General features: G+C 35.5%; 1 protein-coding gene across 2 annotated transcripts in view; it reads left to right on the top strand.

Moving 5' to 3' along the window:
• Positions 1-20,930, top strand: part of ABCA12 (ATP binding cassette subfamily A member 12) — a 217,443-nt gene that overhangs the window by 124,085 nt on the left and 72,428 nt on the right. For both annotated transcript variants that reach the window (XM_006157460.1, XM_006157461.1), the window contains exons 14-21: positions 288-409; positions 2,315-2,488; positions 7,642-7,806; positions 8,153-8,363; positions 10,159-10,298; positions 12,072-12,191; positions 17,411-17,501; positions 20,618-20,797. In XM_006157460.1, the coding sequence (XP_006157522.1) occupies positions 288-409; positions 2,315-2,488; positions 7,642-7,806; positions 8,153-8,363; positions 10,159-10,298; positions 12,072-12,191; positions 17,411-17,501; positions 20,618-20,797 (1,203 nt within the window). The remainder of the gene's footprint in view (positions 1-287; positions 410-2,314; positions 2,489-7,641; positions 7,807-8,152; positions 8,364-10,158; positions 10,299-12,071; positions 12,192-17,410; positions 17,502-20,617; positions 20,798-20,930) is intronic.

Below are 20,930 nucleotides of genomic sequence, written 5' to 3' on the forward strand. Positions count from 1 at the left end.
TAGGGAAACCATATTTTCCTTGAATCAACCTTGAGTTGTAGACACCTAAGGAAAATTTATAACCCAGAGCAATCTGTTACCTTGGGTTAATGATATTAGAATAAGAACAAATCTAAATCCAATATAAATAGATCCTAAAGATGCAAAGTTTGCCAAAACTGGGAGACATCTGTTCCTAGCAAGGTTTATATGCTGAATATGTTTTAGTCTAGAAAGTTTCTCTATAGTAGTATGATTAAAAAGAAAGACGTTATGACCAACATGTGAATTGTTTCTTTTTTTTCCAGGTCATTTAGTAGAAATGTTTAAAAATGTTGAAGAGCTGAAAAAAGAACTGAGAACCACAGGAATGTCCAACACAAGTATTGAGAAGTTACTGGCTATTCCTATCCCTGAGAACAGAGCTGAGGTGAAGTCATGTATTTGTGCTTAACATTTAGTTTTAGAAGCTTAGGCTGTATTCAGTATTTGTTGAGTATGTATCAATTAAACACGGAGAAGTTATGTGCAAATCTGGTAAATTGTCTATCAACTGATAAAATTGAAAGCCTAATTTCTGTTTTTAAGTTTATTTTTCTCATGAGAAAGACACACGTGCGCGCACACACACACACACACACACACACACACATAGAGAGAGAGCGAGAGAGAGAGAGAGAGAGCCAGACCCAAAGAGAAAGAAAGCAAGAGACACCACCATCAACATCCCCACACTGGAATTCACCTCTAGTCTCAGCCAGCTCATATCACTTGCCCCACATACTCAAAGAGGTCCTAGATATGAACCCAGGACCTTTCCCACATGAACCCAATCTACTACCTCTGTGCCAGCACCTGGTTCCTGGGGGTTTAGTTCTGAAGTGATGATAGAAGAGAAATTCTGAAGCAAGACTATCAGCACTTGTGTTCCTTTCCCTTTTTTGTTACTTCTCCTCACCATCTTCTCTCCCTTTCTTTACTGCCAGATGACTTTCTTAAATAATCAGTGCCACTAACAAAACAGTTAAATTCATGATCACACTCACATTGTTTGACATAAAACTGTACCCACTATAATAACAAACTTCAGTAATTTAATGGGGGAGGGAAGTACAGAGGCGATTTCTCATTTGTTGCAACTAAAATAAAAATGGGTACTCATTTTAACTTTTTAAAGTCCCAAGAGAAAGCATAAAATTAACAATAGATGTAGTTAAGAGAACTATGGGTAAGTTTGTGGTTGTAGTAAACATTTTTTGGTATGAAAATGAATGTCATTTCTTCACAGGCTGATAATAGGGTTTTCCACTCAAATGTCTTATCTTTTACCCCTTTTCCAAGTCCATTGTCTGGAATTGTCATAGAAATTTTCCATAAGAGCTGCAGAGCTTAAGGTCTCATCCATTCACAACTTATGTGTGACAGCGTGTGTCATTTCTAAGCACAGTCCAGTTATTCTCCAATATTAGATAAAGTTTTTTTTAAGCCTCTAAGGCTTCCTTTGGAAAATACGTAATTTTACTCATGTCATTTTAATCGGTTCCCCCATACAAAAGTTAAAACTGCCTTTTCTCTGCTTTTCTTCTTCTTTCTCTAGCAAATAATATTCATTCATCTTTTCTTTTGATCTCATCTTTTGCTCGTTTGATCCTAAGATCTAATGTTAGAAATCAGGCTATGGCTTCTGTAGAGCAGGTTCATTTTAAGAAATAACAACAGGTACACGTACATCTTATTACTTTCAAGAGGTATGGGAGAAAAATTTCCACCGTCTCAAACTTCATAAACTTTTATTTCAGATAGGTAGCAATCAAGATGACATCTTACTTCCCATAGTCATACCTCACATCACACAAGCATTACCGTGATTCTGGGCTTTTGTTCTTTCTGTTACATCTCTGGACCCGCAGAGTATAATGTGTAAAATTGTAATTTTGAATGATGTAAAAAAGAAATGCAATATGAATGAACCAAGAGTAAAGTTTTGAAAGTAGCATGAGTCTTAAGCTAGTATTTTTCCCAATCTCACTCTAAGCCAATTAAATTCCTAGATACTGTACCATCATTCACCCAGGCATTCAAGCAAGAAAACTGAGATCAGCCGGAATACCTCCATCTCCTTTTTTCCATCTTATTCTTAGACTTTCTAGTGAAATATGGTTCCCCATGTAGTTTTATTATGAGCAATTAGTGCTTTAAATTTAAAAAGTTATTTGATCCTTGAGGACAATGTATCATATTTTAAAATTTAGCATAATCAAAAACCCTCTCAAAATGGCCAGATGACTCTTAAATGACTCGCAGCTACAACTTTTTTTCTTCTTCCAATTTGCAGATTATTTCTTGGGTATTCTGGTTGCATTCTTGTGATGCTAATATAACCAATTCCAAACTGGAAGATGTAATGGAGGAATTCTGCAGCCTGCCTCTTTTAGAGAGATCCCACCATTCTTATCTCATCGGACTCACCCTTCTGCACTATTTAGATATTTACAACTTCACATACAAGGCAAGTTGCTATTGGTGAAATATATTTATATACATGGTGTAATATGAAAACATTTTTAAATTTTTAATTTTATCATTACTGTTATTATTAAATTTGCTATGGAGCATGTACACTCACCAGAGAGACACAGAGAGAGAGAGAGAAAGTGAGAAAGCAAGCCACCAGGTCTGGGACTTAAACTATGATCAACCATGTAAGATTCTACTGCCTTAATCACCATACCACCTGCTGACCCCAACATGAAAATATTTTAGTAATACACATATATGTTCTGATACTATTGATAAAGGAAGGGGATATATTTATATGGTTTATGGAATTATATTATTTTATAGATACAAGGGACCTTAGAGATTATGTATTATAAATTTGTACCTGTTATAGATAAAGAAACTAATATTATTGCCTTATTAAATCACAGTTAGTGCATCTAATAATAGGAATTAAATTTTATATGAATTGTTACTATAGTGTGAAATACAAATATTGTAATTTCCATCTTTATAACATCACCTCTGACTTGGCTATTCTCTGGCCTGTGGCTACTGTGTGGCATCCTCCTAGAGGCGCCTTTCCCATGATTTGCAAGTTTGTTTTTGTTTGACACTGATCAATAAGGCCTACCTGTCTACTCTACTTAAAATAAAACCAGCTTTACTTAATAATACTCCTTTTAAAAACATTAAATTTATCTATTCATTTGTTGTGATTTTTCAAGCCTCTGGGTCCAGGACTTGAACCTCAGTCAATCATGTGGGAATCCAGTGCCTTAACTACCACATCACCTGCTGGCCCACCTAATAGCACTGTTAAACTCCTTTTCTGCTTTGTTTTCTATGGTACTTTCAGCAAACTATTTATCTTCTTTAATTTTCATCTTAAAAATGAAGATTCCATGAGATTTTCTTTTTATTATTTCTTGTTAATAAATAATAATTTTCAGAATTTAGTTTTTGTCTACCCTTACTTCTATATAGGCTCCATAAAGGCCTCTTTGTTCACTGAAATATTTCAAACGTCCAGAACATAGACTCAGCAAAGACCCATTAACCAGACTAGTAGCTATTTTATGTAAGCTATGACCTAAAATACAAATGAAGTGAAGTCATTAATTTCATTCACCAAAATTTTTGATTTTATAAGACCTCTGCAGAGCAGATATCAAACCAGACATTTCTTGTTGAGAGTTGTAATTATTAACAGTTACATGCATTTGACAAGCAGAAAACCATTTCTAATTCTATTTGGTATTGCACACAAAAATAATGAAAAATGTCTCATTGGCAGTCAATTTATTTCAATCAATGTAGGAATGCCTAGAATTTCTGAAAAACTAGAAGAAAACTAGAAATGTTGGTTCTAATGTATAAAAGAATCTGATTCTAATTAACAGCTGTGTTATTGAGGCAGCTACGTCTTCATGAATGAGGGTTACACAGTGAGGAGAGGTAAATATAAGGCTAGCACTCCAACTGAATCATGTGCTCAGAATGGTGGTCTTTGACTTTCTTTGCCAAGAACTTTCTCTCCTTAGCCCTCACATAACTTTCCCACTCTGCCTGGGACTTTCCTCTTCTATTCATCCTACAGTGTGTTCTTCCACATCCTTTAGGGTTCTATCTTGGAAAGGCTTCCTTTGCTCTCTTTGCTAAATTCTTCCTACCTTCTCAGATCTCCCAAATTTTGTTTGTTAACTCATTTGCTATCTGTTCTTCCTATTAGGCCAAAGTTACTGGAATATAGAATTGACAACAACTTGTTCACCACTGAATATCCATTACATTCTGCAGCACTGGGAGCATAGTAGGCATTCTATTCATGTTCGTTGAATAAATGAATGAATGAGGATGAAATCATTTTAAGGTTTTAAGATATTTTCAGTGTCCATTCTTACAGTAGATAAGCATTATAAAATTAAACATGATTAAGCCTGATAAATTATGTGACTTTTTTGACAGAACTTTTCTGATTTTTAGCAGCATGTTATATTGATTTTGGACATCAGTATGCATGAAGAATTATATAATTGACATTTACCTTTTTGTCTTCTGAAATTATTTATTTTTGCAGATTTATTGAGATATAACTTATATACCTTAAAATTTATTAATTTATATTTTAGAGATTTTTGCTATAGGGAGCACACATGCACCCGAGACAAAGAGAGATGGGGAGACAGAAAGCAAGAAATCACTCCACATGGGACATGGCCAAACAACAATACCTTCTCCTTCATTCTTCTCTCGGGAGTTTGGGCACACACACACACACACACACACCCAGCATATTTCAAGCTGCTGGGTCTGAGACTCAAACTGTAGTTGGCCATGTGGAAGTCCAGTGCCTTAACCACTTAGCCACCTGCTTGCCCCTTATATAAATTTTTTAAAGTAAATACATAAAATTGTGCAGCTATTACCACAATCTTATCAGAGAATTTTTGTTTTGTTTTGTTTTGTTTTGTTTTGTTTTGTTTTGTTTTGTTTTGTTTTGTTTTGTTTTGTTTTGTTTTGTTTTGTTTTGTTTTGTTTTGTTTTGTTTTGTTTTGTTTTGTTTTGTTTTGTTTTGTTTTGTTTTGTTTTTGTCATAGGGCACATGCACTCACCAAAGAGGAGAGGTACAGAAAGATACAGAGAGAGTAAAAGTGAGAAATGACCCACCAGGGTGAATGGCCATGCCACAACACCTTCTCCTCCCTTCTCCTCTCAGGATTCTGGGCATGCACACACACATGTCTGGCATGAATTTCAAGCCACTGGATCCAGAATTTGAACCACGATTTGCTATATGGGAGTCCAGCCCCATCGTAGGGCATTTCTATCCCTCCCATATTCTTGTATCCATTTGCATTATTTTTAATTTCAACTTCTTGCCCAGTCAACCTCTAGTTTATTTTTTGTCTCTCTATAAAGATTTTCCTTTTTAAGAGATTTTATACAAATTAAATCTTCCAATATATGGTCCTTGTGTCCAACTTCTTTCATTTAGTATGATTTTTGACTTTCATACGTGTTGTAAAATGTATTTTTATTGGGTTGTCAGAAAAGTCATGATGCATTTTTGTGTAGAAAAACAGAAAAAAATACATCATGACGTTTCCAATAACCCAATAGTGCTGTCACACATCTTTTAACAACCAGGATACTTTCTGAGAAGTTCGTTACTAGGCAATTATATCATCATGCAGACATCGTAAAGTATACTTACACAAACCTAAGCTGCATAGCCTACTCCACACCCAGGTTTATGATATAGCCCATTGTAATCTAATGGGACTGCTGTCATATATGTGATCTGTCATCGACCAAAACATCATTATGTTGTGACATGGCCAAACAACAATACCTTCTCCTTCATTCTTCTCTCGGGAGTTTGGGCACACACACACACACACACACACCCAGCATATTTCAAGCTGCTGGGTCTGAGACTCAAACTGTAGTTGGCCATGTGGAAGTCCAGTGCCTTAACCACTTAGCCACCTGCTTGCCCCTTATATAAATTTTTTAAAGTAAATACATAAAATTGTGCAGCTATTACCACAATCTTATCAGAGAATTTTTGTTTTGTTTTGTTTTGTTTTGTTTTGTTTTGTTTTGTTTTTGTCATAGGGCACATGCACTCACCAAAGAGGAGAGGTACAGAAAGATACAGAGAGAGTAAAAGTGAGAAATGACCCACCAGGGTGAATGGCCATGCCACAACACCTTCTCCTCCCTTCTCCTCTCAGGATTCTGGGCATGCACACACACATGTCTGGCATGAATTTCAAGCCACTGGATCCAGAATTTGAACCACGATTTGCTATATGGGAGTCCAGCCCCATCGTAGGGCATTTCTATCCCTCCCATATTCTTGTATCCATTTGCATTATTTTTAATTTCAACTTCTTGCCCAGTCAACCTCTAGTTTATTTTTTGTCTCTCTATAAAGATTTTCCTTTTTAAGAGATTTTATACAAATTAAATCTTCCAATATATGGTCCTTGTGTCCAACTTCTTTCATTTAGTATGATTTTTGACTTTCATACGTGTTGTAAAATGTATTTTTATTGGGTTGTCAGAAAAGTCATGATGCATTTTTGTGTAGAAAAACAGAAAAAAATACATCATGACGTTTCCAATAACCCAATAGTGCTGTCACACATCTTTTAACAACCAGGATACTTTCTGAGAAGTTCGTTACTAGGCAATTATATCATCATGCAGACATCGTAAAGTATACTTACACAAACCTAAGCTGCATAGCCTACTCCACACCCAGGTTTATGATATAGCCCATTGTAATCTAATGGGACTGCTGTCATATATGTGATCTGTCATCGACCAAAACATCATTATGTTGTGACTGCATCTCACTTCTTTTTATTGCAAATAATATTTCATTTTAAGGATATCCATTTTGTTTATCTATTCACTTGGATTGCTTCCACTTTTTGGCTATTATGAGTAATGCTCCTATGGACGTTCACATACAAATCTGTATGTGGACAAATGTTATCTTGGGCAAATACCTAGAAATGGAATTACCAGGTTATAGAGTAAGTTTGTTTAACTCATTTTTGTGTAGAAAAACAGAAAAAAATACATCATGACGTTTCCAATAACCCAATAGTGCTGTCACACATCTTTTAACAACCAGGATACTTTCTGAGAAGTTCGTTACTAGGCAATTATATCATCATGCAGACATCGTAAAGTATACTTACACAAACCTAAGCTGCATAGCCTACTCCACACCCAGGTTTATGATATAGCCCATTGTAATCTAATGGGACTGCTGTCATATATGTGATCTGTCATCGACCAAAACATCATTATGTTGTGACTGCATCTCACTTCTTTTTATTGCAAATAATATTTCATTTTAAGGATATCCATTTTGTTTATCTATTCACTTGGATTGCTTCCACTTTTTGGCTATTATGAGTAATGCTCCTATGGACGTTCACATACAAATCTGTATGTGGACAAATGTTATCTTGGGCAAATACCTAGAAATGGAATTACCAGGTTATAGAGTAAGTTTGTTTAACTATCTAATACCTTGTCAACATGTTTTCCAACAATGATGTCCTTTTTTATCTTCCTACCAACAAGGCATGAAGGTTCCAGTTTCTCCATATAAATCACTTCTTATTCTATTTCTGGTAGGTGTTTTTCCCTAGGGAAGATCAAAAGCCAGTAGAAAAGATGATAGAGCTCTTCATAAGGCTGAAAGGGATTCTCAATCAGATGGCTTCGGGCACACATCCGCTGCTAGACAGAATGAGATCCCTGAAACAAATGCATCTGCCCAGAAGTGTTCCATTAACACAGGTAAAAATGTCAACCAATCACATTCTTGTTGAAAAATTTCTTCTGTCATATGAATTCTTATTAAAGATTAGTTTTAATATGAGCTAGCAATTTAGTACATCAGAAAAATTGGCTATAAGAAAACTCCTCTACTCTGGCAACTATTTTTTTTTTTTTTTTTTTTTTGCCACTGAAGTTAGTTAAGTCTATCATTCTACGTTTACATTTGGGATAATGAGATTGAAGAAATTATGAAAACTGTAAGAATACTGTCAGCCTTATGAACTTACCCGTTTCATTTTAGATTGTTTTCAGTAGTATTTCTAGCTCATATAATATTAATAAATCACGGATTTTGGTTGCACAGGCAATATACAGAAACAACCGAATGAATACACCCCAGGGATCATTTAGTACCATCTCCCAAGCATTGTGTTCCCAAGGAATTACCACGGAATATTTAACTGCTATGCTGCCCTCTTCCCAGAGGCCAAAAGGCAACCACACTAAGGATTTTTTGACTTATAAATTAAGTAAAGAGCAAATTGCTTCAAAATATGGGATTCCCACAAATACCAGTGAGTATACTTTCAAAAGATCTAGTGCTCATTCTTAATGACAATAAAAATATTTTCTATGTTTCAGCTTTTCATGATAAATTAAAGATTTTTTTCCTAAGAAAACACACATACAACATTTACGAGATGTCAAGCATGTTCTGTATATTAACTCATGTATTCTTTATAGCAAACTTTTGAGATAAATATTGGGTCATGAGAAAAGTCATGACATGTTTTTCTACGCAAAAATGTGTCATGACTTTTTTGACCACCCAGTACTACAGGTTGAGCATCCCTAATCTGAAATTCAAAATGCTCCACAATATGAAATTTTTTGAGTGATGACACTTGTGGGAACGTTCACACCTGACCTCATGTAATGGGTTCTAGTTGAAACCCAGGCACACAGTACATGGTTTATTTGGTATCCCCAAGGGAAAAAAGCCTCTTCAACTGTGCTAGGTCTTCCCTGCACCTGCTTATATTCCCCTATCCAAGCATGCCTCCAAACAGTTTTATGCACAAAATTACTAAAATATTATATAAATTTATCTTCAAGCTATGTGTATAAGGTATATAGAGATCATAAAGTAATTGTGTGTTTAGACTTTGGTCTCGCCCTCAAGATACGTCATTATGTATATGGAAATATTACAAAATCAAAAAAAAATCTAAGACACTTTTGATCTGAAGCATTTTGGATAAGGAATAGTTATCAATCTGTACTATATTCCCATCTTACTAAGGGGAAATGAGGCACAAAGAGGTAAAGAACCCTGGCAAGGTCATTCAGCTTGGAAGAGTCAGAGCTGTTCTTTGAACCCAGCCTGTGCTCTTAACCACGATACTATACTTAGAATGTGTCAGTCCTAACTGTGCCTTCCTTGCCAGGAGATAATACAAAAATTTGTCTTAAATCTGTTTGGGTTGATATTTTTTTCTTAGCTTTTTTAGAATTAGAAATACTTACCACAGACCAATCAGTGGTGAGGTGATTTAAGAGGGCTAGATTCCACCTGGCCAACTGCTTGGTTCAACCTCTAGACCCAACAGCTTATAAAACGCATGGGGCATGTGTGCATGTATACTTGAAATTCCCAAAGGAAAAACAGAGGAGAAGGGATTGAGGAGTGGCTATCCCCCATGAGAAAGGATGCTTTCTATATCTCTCTCTGTTTTTCTTTTTCTCTGTCTCTCTCTGGCAAATGCCTGTGCCCTCTAGCAATTTTTTTTAAAGTATGTATCACACATGTTGCATGAATGCAGTTGCATGAATGCAGAACTATAAACATTCAATAGCACATCAAAGCCATTTGCCTGATCTATAAACTTTGAGATGCAAAATATTATCAGAACTCTTCCAAGTAATATATAGATGGATGTTTAGTAAAGCAGTTGGATTGACTCATTTATTCAACATTTTATTCATTCAACAAACATTTATTAAATAGCTCTTATGTATCTGGTACTATCCAAGGAGTCAGTTTTCATGTATTTTTAAAAAATTAAATGCTGGTGAAATGGATCTGTTGTAAACTACTCTGAAATATGGTCTTCAATCTTTCTATCTCCCCTTGGCAACATGCCGTCACTTATTCTGGTCTTGCTGATTGAGTTACACTTCTCACCTAAAAAAGGATTTGTTGCTACACTTTCTCACTTTGATACCAGATACTTCACGTCTGTTAATAATATAGGAAGTGCTAAGGCGTGTATTTTTGTGTGTGATAATAATAATCTGGATCAATTTATCATGAGGAAATAGATTTGAAATACATCTATTAAATGATTTTATCTCACTTTTTCCTTCCAGCACCATTTTGCTTCTCCCTTTATAAAGACATCATTAACATGCCTGCTGGACCTGTGATTTGGGCTTTCTTGAAACCTATGTTATTGGGAAGGATCTTGTATGCTCCGTATAATCCAATTACAAAAGCAATAATGGAAAAGGTTTGATCATCAAAATTCAAAGTTTCTGTTTTGAACATTAGGATGATTTTTAAAGTAGTCAACTTTCAAATGTACTTTGGCTGACCCTAATTTCTTTATAGCTCCCCTACTATTATCTCCAGCTTTCTGAAATTCTTAATCATTCTTAACTTTTGCCCTGGATGTGTATAAGCAGTGTAGACTGGGTAGTAGGTAGTCTGTTCCAGAGAAATGAACCATGTTGACACTTGAGACTGAGGTTACTGGAAGCAAGACCTCAGATTTTTCAATTTCTCTCAAAAAGCAGAACATTTTTCTACAACTGGCGTCTAACTTTCAAAGTATGTAAAAATAATAGCACTAGAAAAAAATAACAATGGGCAATATATAAATAGTTTGAATAAAAATAATTCTCAAAGTATAGATTCTTGGCTTTGTATTTGGTTGTACAATTTGACATCTCATAATTATATAGAAGGTAGATGTTAAGAAAAACATCATTAAGAGTAACTTATCACTTACCTCGTTTAACCATAACAGCATTTCCCTCTCACTTTTAGAATTGGCATTAATAGTTTGGATTACAAGGTTAATACTATTAAAATGAGAAGTGAACACAAAAAAGAAAAAAACTGCCTCCCCATTACTTGTTCATTAAACTCTAGTTTATGTGGATAAAACATTATTTTTAGATCTATATAAAACATGGACAGGAGGTGAACATAGAATACTCTTTGCTTTTATTGTTTGTAATGTATTATTATATTTTCTCTATTGACTTTACGCTTCTACATAATTTAGCACAAATACAGTCATATACATGTTTATTTTCTAAATACAGGTTTTTTTTTTTTTCCTTTTGTGCTTGGCTCTTACCTCCCTCTTTTCTCTTCTCTTGATCCTGCTTTTCCCTTCTGTAAAATATGTTCACATTCAGATATGTGTCTTTGTATTATTTATTCACATTCCTCTAAGTTTTATAGATTATTATATATGCATTCATATGCAGAGTTCTTTGGTCATTGTTTACATTATGAAATGAGATTGCATTACAATAGTTTCTACATAATACTTTTCCCTAAGCATACATTGTGGAAGTTCTCACGAATCCCTAAGTAGAATTTCATTCATTCTTATGTTAAAGATTGCGAATTTTTTACAACATGACATTTAGTTACCTAATCTCAGTTGTTGGGAATTCATTTTTTTCCCAGTGACTGTTTTTTTTTTTCTTTGCTAATGTAAACAATGTGACAACAAATACTCTTGTGCACATGATTTTATGTAGTGGTGTTTTATTTGGATGAGATTAATGTTCAGGATTCAGAAACTGAAGGATATTATGTTTTATTTTAATAACTATTGTCAGATTGCTTTCCCAAAAAAAGGCTGTAGACTAAATGTTCCCACCAGCAAAATGTGAGAGTATCTTTCTTACATCCTTGAACTAAAATGCTTCTTTACTAAGAAAACTAAATGTATTATATCATCGGTATAAAAGGAAAAACATGTGGAAGTTTCAAAGATCATGTTCCCATTTTATCTGTAAATTTATTGAGGGAGGACTTGAAGCAAATTCTAAATTTTACAGAATCTCTCTAAGTGATCTTGACCCTATGAAAGCTGTTATTAAAACTTTTAATCATGTGGGAAATGTCTAAGAATATTTTTTACTAACTATACCTCTTAGAACGTTTTTAAAAAGTTATATAACAAAACAACCTTAAGATACCTTTCAGAAATATGTGAAAAAATGCTAATGGTCAAGATCTGCTTTGTTCTTTTGTCTTTAAGTCCAATGTAACTCTAAGGCAACTGGCAGAGTTAAGAGAAAAATCTCAAGAGTGGATGGACAAGTCACCACTTTTCATGAATTCCTTCACCTTGTTAAACCAGGCGATCCCAATGCTTCAGGTAGGAGACAATCTGTCATTAGCCTTAGTAGGAATTATAATTTTTTGAGATTTGAATCACCTTTATTACATAACTTAGAATCCATATTCAACAGATTAATATTGCCTTGCTTCCAGAGACCAGGTCTGAGGCAGAATAGCAGAGCCATCACTCAAGTTTGTAATCGTCTTTGTCATTTACAATACAGCTTCCCTGCCTGTAATTTCAAGATAAGACATTGTACAAGTTGATCTCAAGACGTAACTATTGATGCAAATCAGTTTTCTAAAAGTAAAATGTTATAAAAATATGGTTATGTTATTGCTCTCATTTAAACTGTGTTCTGCTATCCTAATTCAACCAGAATATATGGGTATTCTGAGGAACATTCAATGGGAGTTCCTATGTTAAAACATGGGACAAATTCCTATGTATTGCCAAATTCCAAATTCATTTTAGCATGATGTACACAAGGTGTCTTTTTTAAGTATTTATCTAAGTGTGTTAAGTGCAAGATTATGCAAAAAGCAAAAGTTATCATAACTCAATAAAGGGCTCTGATAAATAGGTCCCTTAAAACTTAGTCCACACTCAATCTCATACACATTCTTGTTTAAAGATTTGACAATGCAACTTGAACACAATGTATATGGTTGAAAAGTATAAGTTTAAATTCTTGTGAGAGATGCAGGATTTTCTGAAGAAGATACAAATAATGTGGGGAAATGTTCCAGTCACAAACGGAGAATTGACAACTAAGACTGAGTAGTAGAGTTAGCCAAGGTATCAATTAGAGAAAAGAAAATTGGCAGGTATCACGGTAGCATAGGAACTTCAACAGAGAAAAGGCTTGCATAGCAAAGAGAGGCCCTTAGAAAATTAATGGAGTCAGGGCCAGCAGATGGCATAATGGTTACGTTGCTGAATTCTCACAGAGTCAACTGTGGTTCAAATCCCAGACCCAGCAGCTTAAATTCACACCAGTTATCTGTCATTGTTCAAGATCCCAAGAGGAGAGTGGAGGAGAAGGGACTGTGGTGTGGTCATTCCCTTTGGAGGGGTGATTTCTCGTTTTCTCCATGTCTCTCTGGTGAGCGCACATGCCCTATTACAAAGATCTCTCTCTAAAACAAGAAAAATTAAAGAAAATTCATGAAGCCCAAGAATATTTTTGCAAAAAAGAAGAAGAAAATCCTTCTTTATAATCAATCCAGGAAGTTAAACATAGAATGAAGAGTCCAGCTGTAGTGGCCCATGCACTGCTAAGACACTGTGTGCCACAGGCTGGGACCATATAGGAGCCCTGAGTTAGATTCCCAGTCCAGCATAAAGGCTGAGCGCAGTGACAAGCACTTGTAGTCCTGGGAGTTTGAGGCAGGAAGATCATGACCTAAGACCTCATCTTAAATAAATAAATAATTTAATGGAAAGTGGGATGTTGTATTGGGTAACTTTGTCCAAACCATTATACTCAAAAGATTCTTTACTCGGTTTTTGTTTTGACTAGCCATTAGTGCATAGTTATAATTACAACCCAAATTTTACTATAAATGTTTAAACAAATTTCTAAAAGGAATATTTAATATATTTAATAGTTATAAAATAAACTTTTTATCTAACACCTTCCTCATAATTTCCTGTTAAATTTTGCTTCTAATTTTAAGCATGCTCAGTTTACGAGGTCTTTTCTAATGCATCTCAGGTGACAAAGACTACTTGTATAGTACTTTATCAACACATATATTTTCCTAAATGATGGGTTGTTCTTTTCTTCTAAAATGTTTTTCTATGAAGAGGTGGGAAAATCACATTTTATTTTAGAAAGTAAAGTTTTATTACCTAAAGTCCTGAATTAACAAAGGACCTGCTCTATAAAATAATAGTCCCAAATTAAGGTAACTTGCTAGCATCTCTGTGGCTATATTTATAACGGGTTCATCATCTAAAGGAAGTGTCATTAGTTTTACAACAAAGTAAATGGTTATTCTCAGTTATTGAAGAAAAGTTTAATTCGGTAAATATGAATAGAATTTCACATTTCAAGCATTTAGCATAAGATTTGCTACTGTGAACTTTTAGGCAAATGACTAAAAGTACTTGAGCTGCAGTTTATGAATTGGTAGAATGGGTATATTGATAACAAGTACACAGACATAAAGGTTATGTGTGCAGAAGCATTTGGAAACAGTATTTTAATTACAGGATTGATTGTGAAAGGAGTAATGAGAAAACGAAAGTAGAGTTTTAAAGATCTTTGATCTGTGCAACTAATGCAACATTCCACTTGATAGTAATACCTTGATTTACACTTCCCATGAGGCACAAGGTAATTCTTGGTAAATAGATATTGAAGGACTCTGTTTTCACAGCATGTAGTAGTTTGATAGACATCAGGCTACGTGCTACCAACTACTCTTAGAACCTTGAAAGCTATGAATTAAGCGAATTATTTCTATTGCATAGGTGCTCTAGTAAAATATGCTATTCTTTTTTTTCTTTTTCTGTTCACAGTATTTATTTATCAAGAGAAACTATTCTTTAGCCCTTTAGCCCATGTATTCATGTTTCCTAGTTCAGGAACATGACACCAATCCAACGACATTCTTTATATATTCCAAAATCACTTTGTACTCTGAAAGATACCAGCTTTCCTCATCTCTTCAAAATCTTTCATGGAATCATAATTTCTTTTTTTTTTTTTTTTTGGTCTTTATTTATTTTTTCAGAGAGTTTCTTTTTTTTTTTTTTTTTTTTTGGCTAACGGGTTTTTTTTTTTTTGGCTACAGGGAGCATGCGTTTGCCAGAGAGACAGAGAGACAGAAAGATAGAAAGCAAGAAATCACCCCCCAGGGTAGATGGCCACACGCGGCAATCTCTTCTCCTCCATTCTCCTCTTGGGATCTTGGGTACGCACACACACATGCCCAGGGTAGTTTTAGCCACCAGGTCCGAGACGCAAACCGCATGGGAGTTCAGTGACATAACCATTACACAACTGTTGGCCCCAGGAATCATAATTTCTGTAGAAATCTGCATATGCCTTCTTTTTTAGTTCAGCCACAGCAAACTTACAGGCAGTTGCAACACTGAGGGATACAATGAATCCTCCAACAATATGAAATTGCAGAGGTAGTTTTAGCCACCAGGTCCGAGACGCAAACCGCATGGGAGTTCAGTGACATAACCATTACACAACTGTTGGCCCCAGGAATCATAATTTCTGTAGAAATCTGCATATGCCTTCTTTTTTAGTTCAGCCACAGCAAACTTACAGGCAGTTGCAACACTGAGGGATACAATGAATCCTCCAACAATATGAAATTGCAGACGCGTGGCCAGAAGTCCACACATCTGAAGTTTCACCAAAGCACTGGAAGCCATGGCAGTTACTGTGCCTCAACATCAACATCTTTCCAGGCTGAAGAAGAAATAAATATGCTATTCTTAATCATTTATCTCCATGCTAATAAAACAAAAATATTGACAAGAAAGTGACAATAAGTGGCACCGAATTGCTCTAACGGGATAACCAACTTAAGCCTAGTACACATAAAAATTAGGTCATAAATTTACACATAAGGTGAATAAACATTTCTTTAATTAAGTTGAATTTTCTCTGTTCAACTTTCCCTTCAGCCCTTAGTAGTTGTGCATCCTTGAGAGAATTTACATAGCTTCTCTAACCCTAGCTTTGTCGCCTATTATCTGAAGATAATATTAATATTTATCTCAAGGAATTGTTGAAAAGGAAATGAGATGCCAGGTGGCATGGTGGTTAAGGTGGTTGGATCCCACATGGCATGGTTCAAGAGCTGGACCTGACAAATTGAGGAACATGTTGGGTGCATGTGTGTGTGTGTGTGTGTGTGCCCAAGTGTTGAGAGGAGAATAAAGGGATTGCAGCATGGCCATCCTTCCTGGGAGATGTCTTGTCACTTTCCCTCTCTCTGTCTCTTTTTGGCACGTACACATGTCCAGTAGCAAATTTAACAACAACAAAAAAAGTAAGAGAGAAAGTCAAGTTACACTGTACAAGACAGTGCCCATTATGTACTACGAGCTCAATAAAACCAACTAGTAATATTTCTACAGTAGTAGAAGTTATGTACTCTGATGTGGAAGATAGCTACAAAAGCCTTTATATTTTAAAGCAATTATGTTTTTTAAATTTCAATCTTTCCATAGTTATAAAATAATTTAAGCTTTATCATCGATTTATTTTTCTATGTTCATATAGTTGTACTCATTATCGTACAAAACAATATTCTAATAATTTACAGTGACTCTTCCTATGAAATGGGTCATTTATCCCTAATTTACAGAAAGGTAACTTGAAGCCGGAATAGGCTGGGTGCTTGCTAAAAGCCTCACAGCTGGGAGGAAGTAAGACTAGAATGCAAATCAGTTGTGACATCACAGTCCATATATACATCGCAATTTTTTAAAGTTGGTTTCATTTGTTTCATTTGAACAAAAATTCAGTCACGAACTACTACATTGTGTATATAATATGTTAAAAATAAATGATATGATAGCCATGAGGGAAAAGATGGCTAAATTGAATAGATTTCTTTTTTTTAAATTGCTATAGGGCATATGCTTTTGCCAGTGAGAAACAGTGAGAGAGAGGAAGAGGGAGAAAGCAATTCTCCTGATGGGGCATTTTCATGTTACAATTCCTTCACCTCCACTTCTCCTTCCTGTCTACATTTGGGAAACACACATACTTACCTGGTGTGCTTGTCAACCAACTGGTCTGGGATTCGAACTGCAGTTGGTCATGTGAGATCCAGTTTCTTTAATCAGTGGGCCATGGGCCAGCCAAATATAATTTCTTAAATGTCAATAATTAATGGTTATATCGGGCCATTTGAGCATGCTGACTGATTTGTGTCTACAAACAAAAGTTCAGCTTTTTAAGTTATAGGTAGCCACTTTTCTTCCTTTTCTTCCTCAATTACAAGGGGTGGGGACAGATGGTGATCTGTAAAAAACTCATAAAAATTATATATTATGATAAATCAATGCATGGCTTTCATTATTTTGTACCAAAATAAACTTTACTTTAATTCCATTTTTCTACAAACTTTTTGAAGCCACTTTGTATTTGAGCCTTTGTAAGATGGTGCATTGATAATGCCCAGTGGTGATGACTTTTACTGTGGTTGTTACTAGGGAGACAATGATTAAATGTGCTTTTCTCTTATATTAAAAGTTATTATTTTATTATTATTTGTTAGACTACTCTAAGGAACCCTTTTGTGCAAGTTTTTGTAAAGTTCTCCGTTGGACTTGATGCTGTCGAGCTATTGAAACAGATAGATGAACTCGGTGAGTCCAGTTTCACACAACTGCTGTTCACTGATCATGTTAGCAGTGTAAAAAATGAAAACTTCTTTTCCTTGTCTTCTGTATTTAGTTTCTAGCTTGTTAAGTGAAACATCTTCCTGGTTAGTTGTACAATTACAAGTGCTAATGACTATTTGAACACTTAGTGTCTGTAACTAGTTTCATGACTATAATGCAATATATTCCAAGTAAATGCAGCTTTTTCTTCAATCTTAAGCAGGTTGTTAGACATTAAGCAGCACTTCTATTTGTAACTTGTTGGAAAGCAAGTCCTTGAGAACAAGGGAAGATGTAATTATTTATTAATGTTTCTGGCTACATTTAACATCTTATCTTCACTGGCCTCAGTATCACTTAACTAACCCAGAATGTAATTGGAAGAGGTTATAGAGTTAGCAAGCAAGACAAAGGCAATGCAGAGACTCTGAAGAAAATAAACCTAAATTAGTATTCAAGGGTGGGACCTCCTCTCATAATCATTTAAAAGAAACAGGCTGCAGAGGATCAAAGGAAGCTGTTTGAACTTATGCATTCCCTCTGCCACATCCCCACCTTCAACCTAAGGATGCAATTCAGGCTGTGTCTGAGTCTGTGTTGCTATGCAACCACACCGGTGATATGAGGACGGGACTGAGAGCAACAGAATTTGGTAATAGCAGAATAAATACCCCTCTTCCTTCTGGACAGTACTGGGACATAAATGACTTCAGTTGTAAACCAATGGGGAAGAATCGTGCCTATGTGCATTTCTATTGTAACTGTATACATTTATGGTGCACAACCCAGTTTTGTTAAAGAAAGATAATCTGAAAGTATCATGTGGGTAAGAAATCATGTGATAAAAATGAGCAGGAATAAACTATAAAGTTCATATATAAATTTTATCATTCCTGACTTGAACAAGGAAGTGAAGTTTAGAATTTAAAACTAGGTTAAAATGAATTTAGCAGTGAGACTTGCATAATTATATATGTAACTTAGTGTCTAAGAGGTCATACAGTTCACATCTAGGGGCTGGGACCTCCCCAGAGACTTGCTATGATTCTGTCTACCAGCAATCCTCAGGCTTCCTTTGATGTGCTGATTTTCAATGGCCACTGGAGGCCACTGTTCCACCACGGCCTGCCCCTCCCCCACTGGCATCTAAATCAAGTAAAATACTTTACTTAAATTCTAATGAGAAATATGTTTAAGATGCTGCTCTAGGTGAGAAATGTAGTCTAACTTTGGATGACATTGGAGACATGTTTGGGTTCGGTGAGGAGGGATTATAATATTCACAGCCTTCTCTGTATTTGTCCTAATGATTAAGTCAGTAAAACTTTAATTGACCAAATGATTTGTTAACTTCAGTTTTACATTTACCCTTTGTCTCAGTCGGTTTCCTCACAAAGAATCATGAAATTGAAGAGCAATTAAATGCTCTTCCTTCCAGAGTAATTTCCAAAAATAAAATCTTGATCATTTTATTTAGACTAATGCAGCTATCTCCAGAGGTAACGCACATAAGGTTTTAAATCAAAATTAGAAAGTTGTAACCACTTGGCATCAATTCTCAAGTATCTTTAATGTAGTGCAGCTTATCAAACAACTTAGTCCACTTGTTCTACCTAAACTTTTCCTTTGTTTCAATCTTCATATTCACATTCTTGTTTGAAGCAGAAATTTCTGTTTAAGTGGGGTTTTTTTGTTTGCTTAATTTTGCACATATTCTTGCTGGATAGAGACAGAGAGAGAATGTGAGAAAGCAGCACCTCCCCCCCATGGGGGATGGTCATGCCTCAATCTCTTCTCCATTTCTACCTCCTTTCAGGATTCCGAACATACACACACATGCTGGCATGTTTTTCAAATCACTAAATCTGGGACTCAAACCATGCAGTTGGCTAAGTGAGATCTGGCCACCTTCACCACCACACCAACAGCTGGCCCTGTTTAAGTTTATTCTAACTTTTCATTTAGAGTTTATGGGATTTTTCAAACTACATTTTTTTGGTTTTGTTTTTACATTTAATCACTGTACATCTCCATGACACACAAAATGAATCTTCTTGGTGTGAATACAAATCTTTATTTCTTTGTTAATGAAATTGTAACAGAATATACTTTTTTAAAAAGTTTGCTAGAAAGTGAGTGCACTCACTGGAGGAAGACAGAGAGAGAGAGAATTACTCCCTGGGGTGGGTGGTCATGTAACAATCCCTTCTTGTCCTTTCTCCTCTTGGGACCTTGAGCAGTATACACAGGTGCCTGGTGTGATTTTTTCAAGCCACCAGGTCCAGAGCATTCAGTTGGCCGTGAAGGATCCAGCCACCTCAAACTCCATGCCATCTGGTGGCCCCTAGAATGTACTTTCAGATTGTCTTGTATCTTCATTTGAACCTGGATTTACTATATTTGAAACTCACTCAACATTCTCCTCCATGGGTGTTTGCATAAATGGACATGTTTTCTTTTTTTATCATTTATTTATTTATTTGTTTATTTATTTATTTATTTTACATTTCCCAACAAACATAGTTTGTGGTGTAGTGATGTATTTAATCTGGCCACTTACTTTGTAATTAGTTTACATATCAAAAATTTTTTGCTCATACTCCATAGTTCTATTTTTTTTATTTTTTTGGAGAGGTGTTTGCTATAGGGCATGTGCACTCGCCAGAAAGACAGAGACAGAGAAACAGAAAGCCAGAAATCACCCTGGGGGGGGGGGACGGCCACACCACAATCCCTTCTCCTGCATTCTTTTCTCGGGGTCTTGGGCATACAGACAAACGCGCCTGGCCTGAGTTTAAGCCACCGGGTCTAGGACTCAAACCATAGTCCACTACATGGGAGTCCAGCGACATAGCCATTACACTAACTGCTGGTCCTTCCATAGTTCATGACAGTTAATAAAAAACTTTCAAAATTTCAAAAAACTGAATTTTAAAGAATAAATGTACATGTTTTCTATGTAGAGGTATACATATTTTTAGAGTAAATTTCTACAGTCACCCTTATTTATTATGTAGCTTAATGTTTAATGTTGATCAAACTAACAAAAATCAGCATTTTTGTCTGAAAATGTGTTTGTCTCCTTTGCTTTGTTTCTTTAGACATTCTGAGGCTGAAATTAGAGAACAACATTGACATCATTGATCAGCTTAACACACTGTCTTCCCTGACAGTAAATATTTCTTCTTGTGTATTGTATGACCGTATTCAGGCAGCAACAACCATAGATGAAATGGAGAGAGAGGCTGAAAGGCTCTACAAAAGAAATGAACTCTTTGGAAGTAAGTGCTAGTCTATCAGGGTTTGAGCTTCTCTTTGTTCTAAAATCAGCCATATTCTTTCCTTACTTCTTTGATCCAGAACTCAGAAGAGTAGTCTGGGTATCATGGCCCTCTCTGATGTCCTTAGGAATGA

The sequence above is a fragment of the Tupaia chinensis genome, unplaced genomic scaffold, assembly GCF_000334495.1.
Source record: "Tupaia chinensis unplaced genomic scaffold, TupChi_1.0 Scaffold000542_1, whole genome shotgun sequence".
NCBI lineage: Eukaryota > Metazoa > Chordata > Mammalia > Scandentia > Tupaiidae > Tupaia > Tupaia belangeri.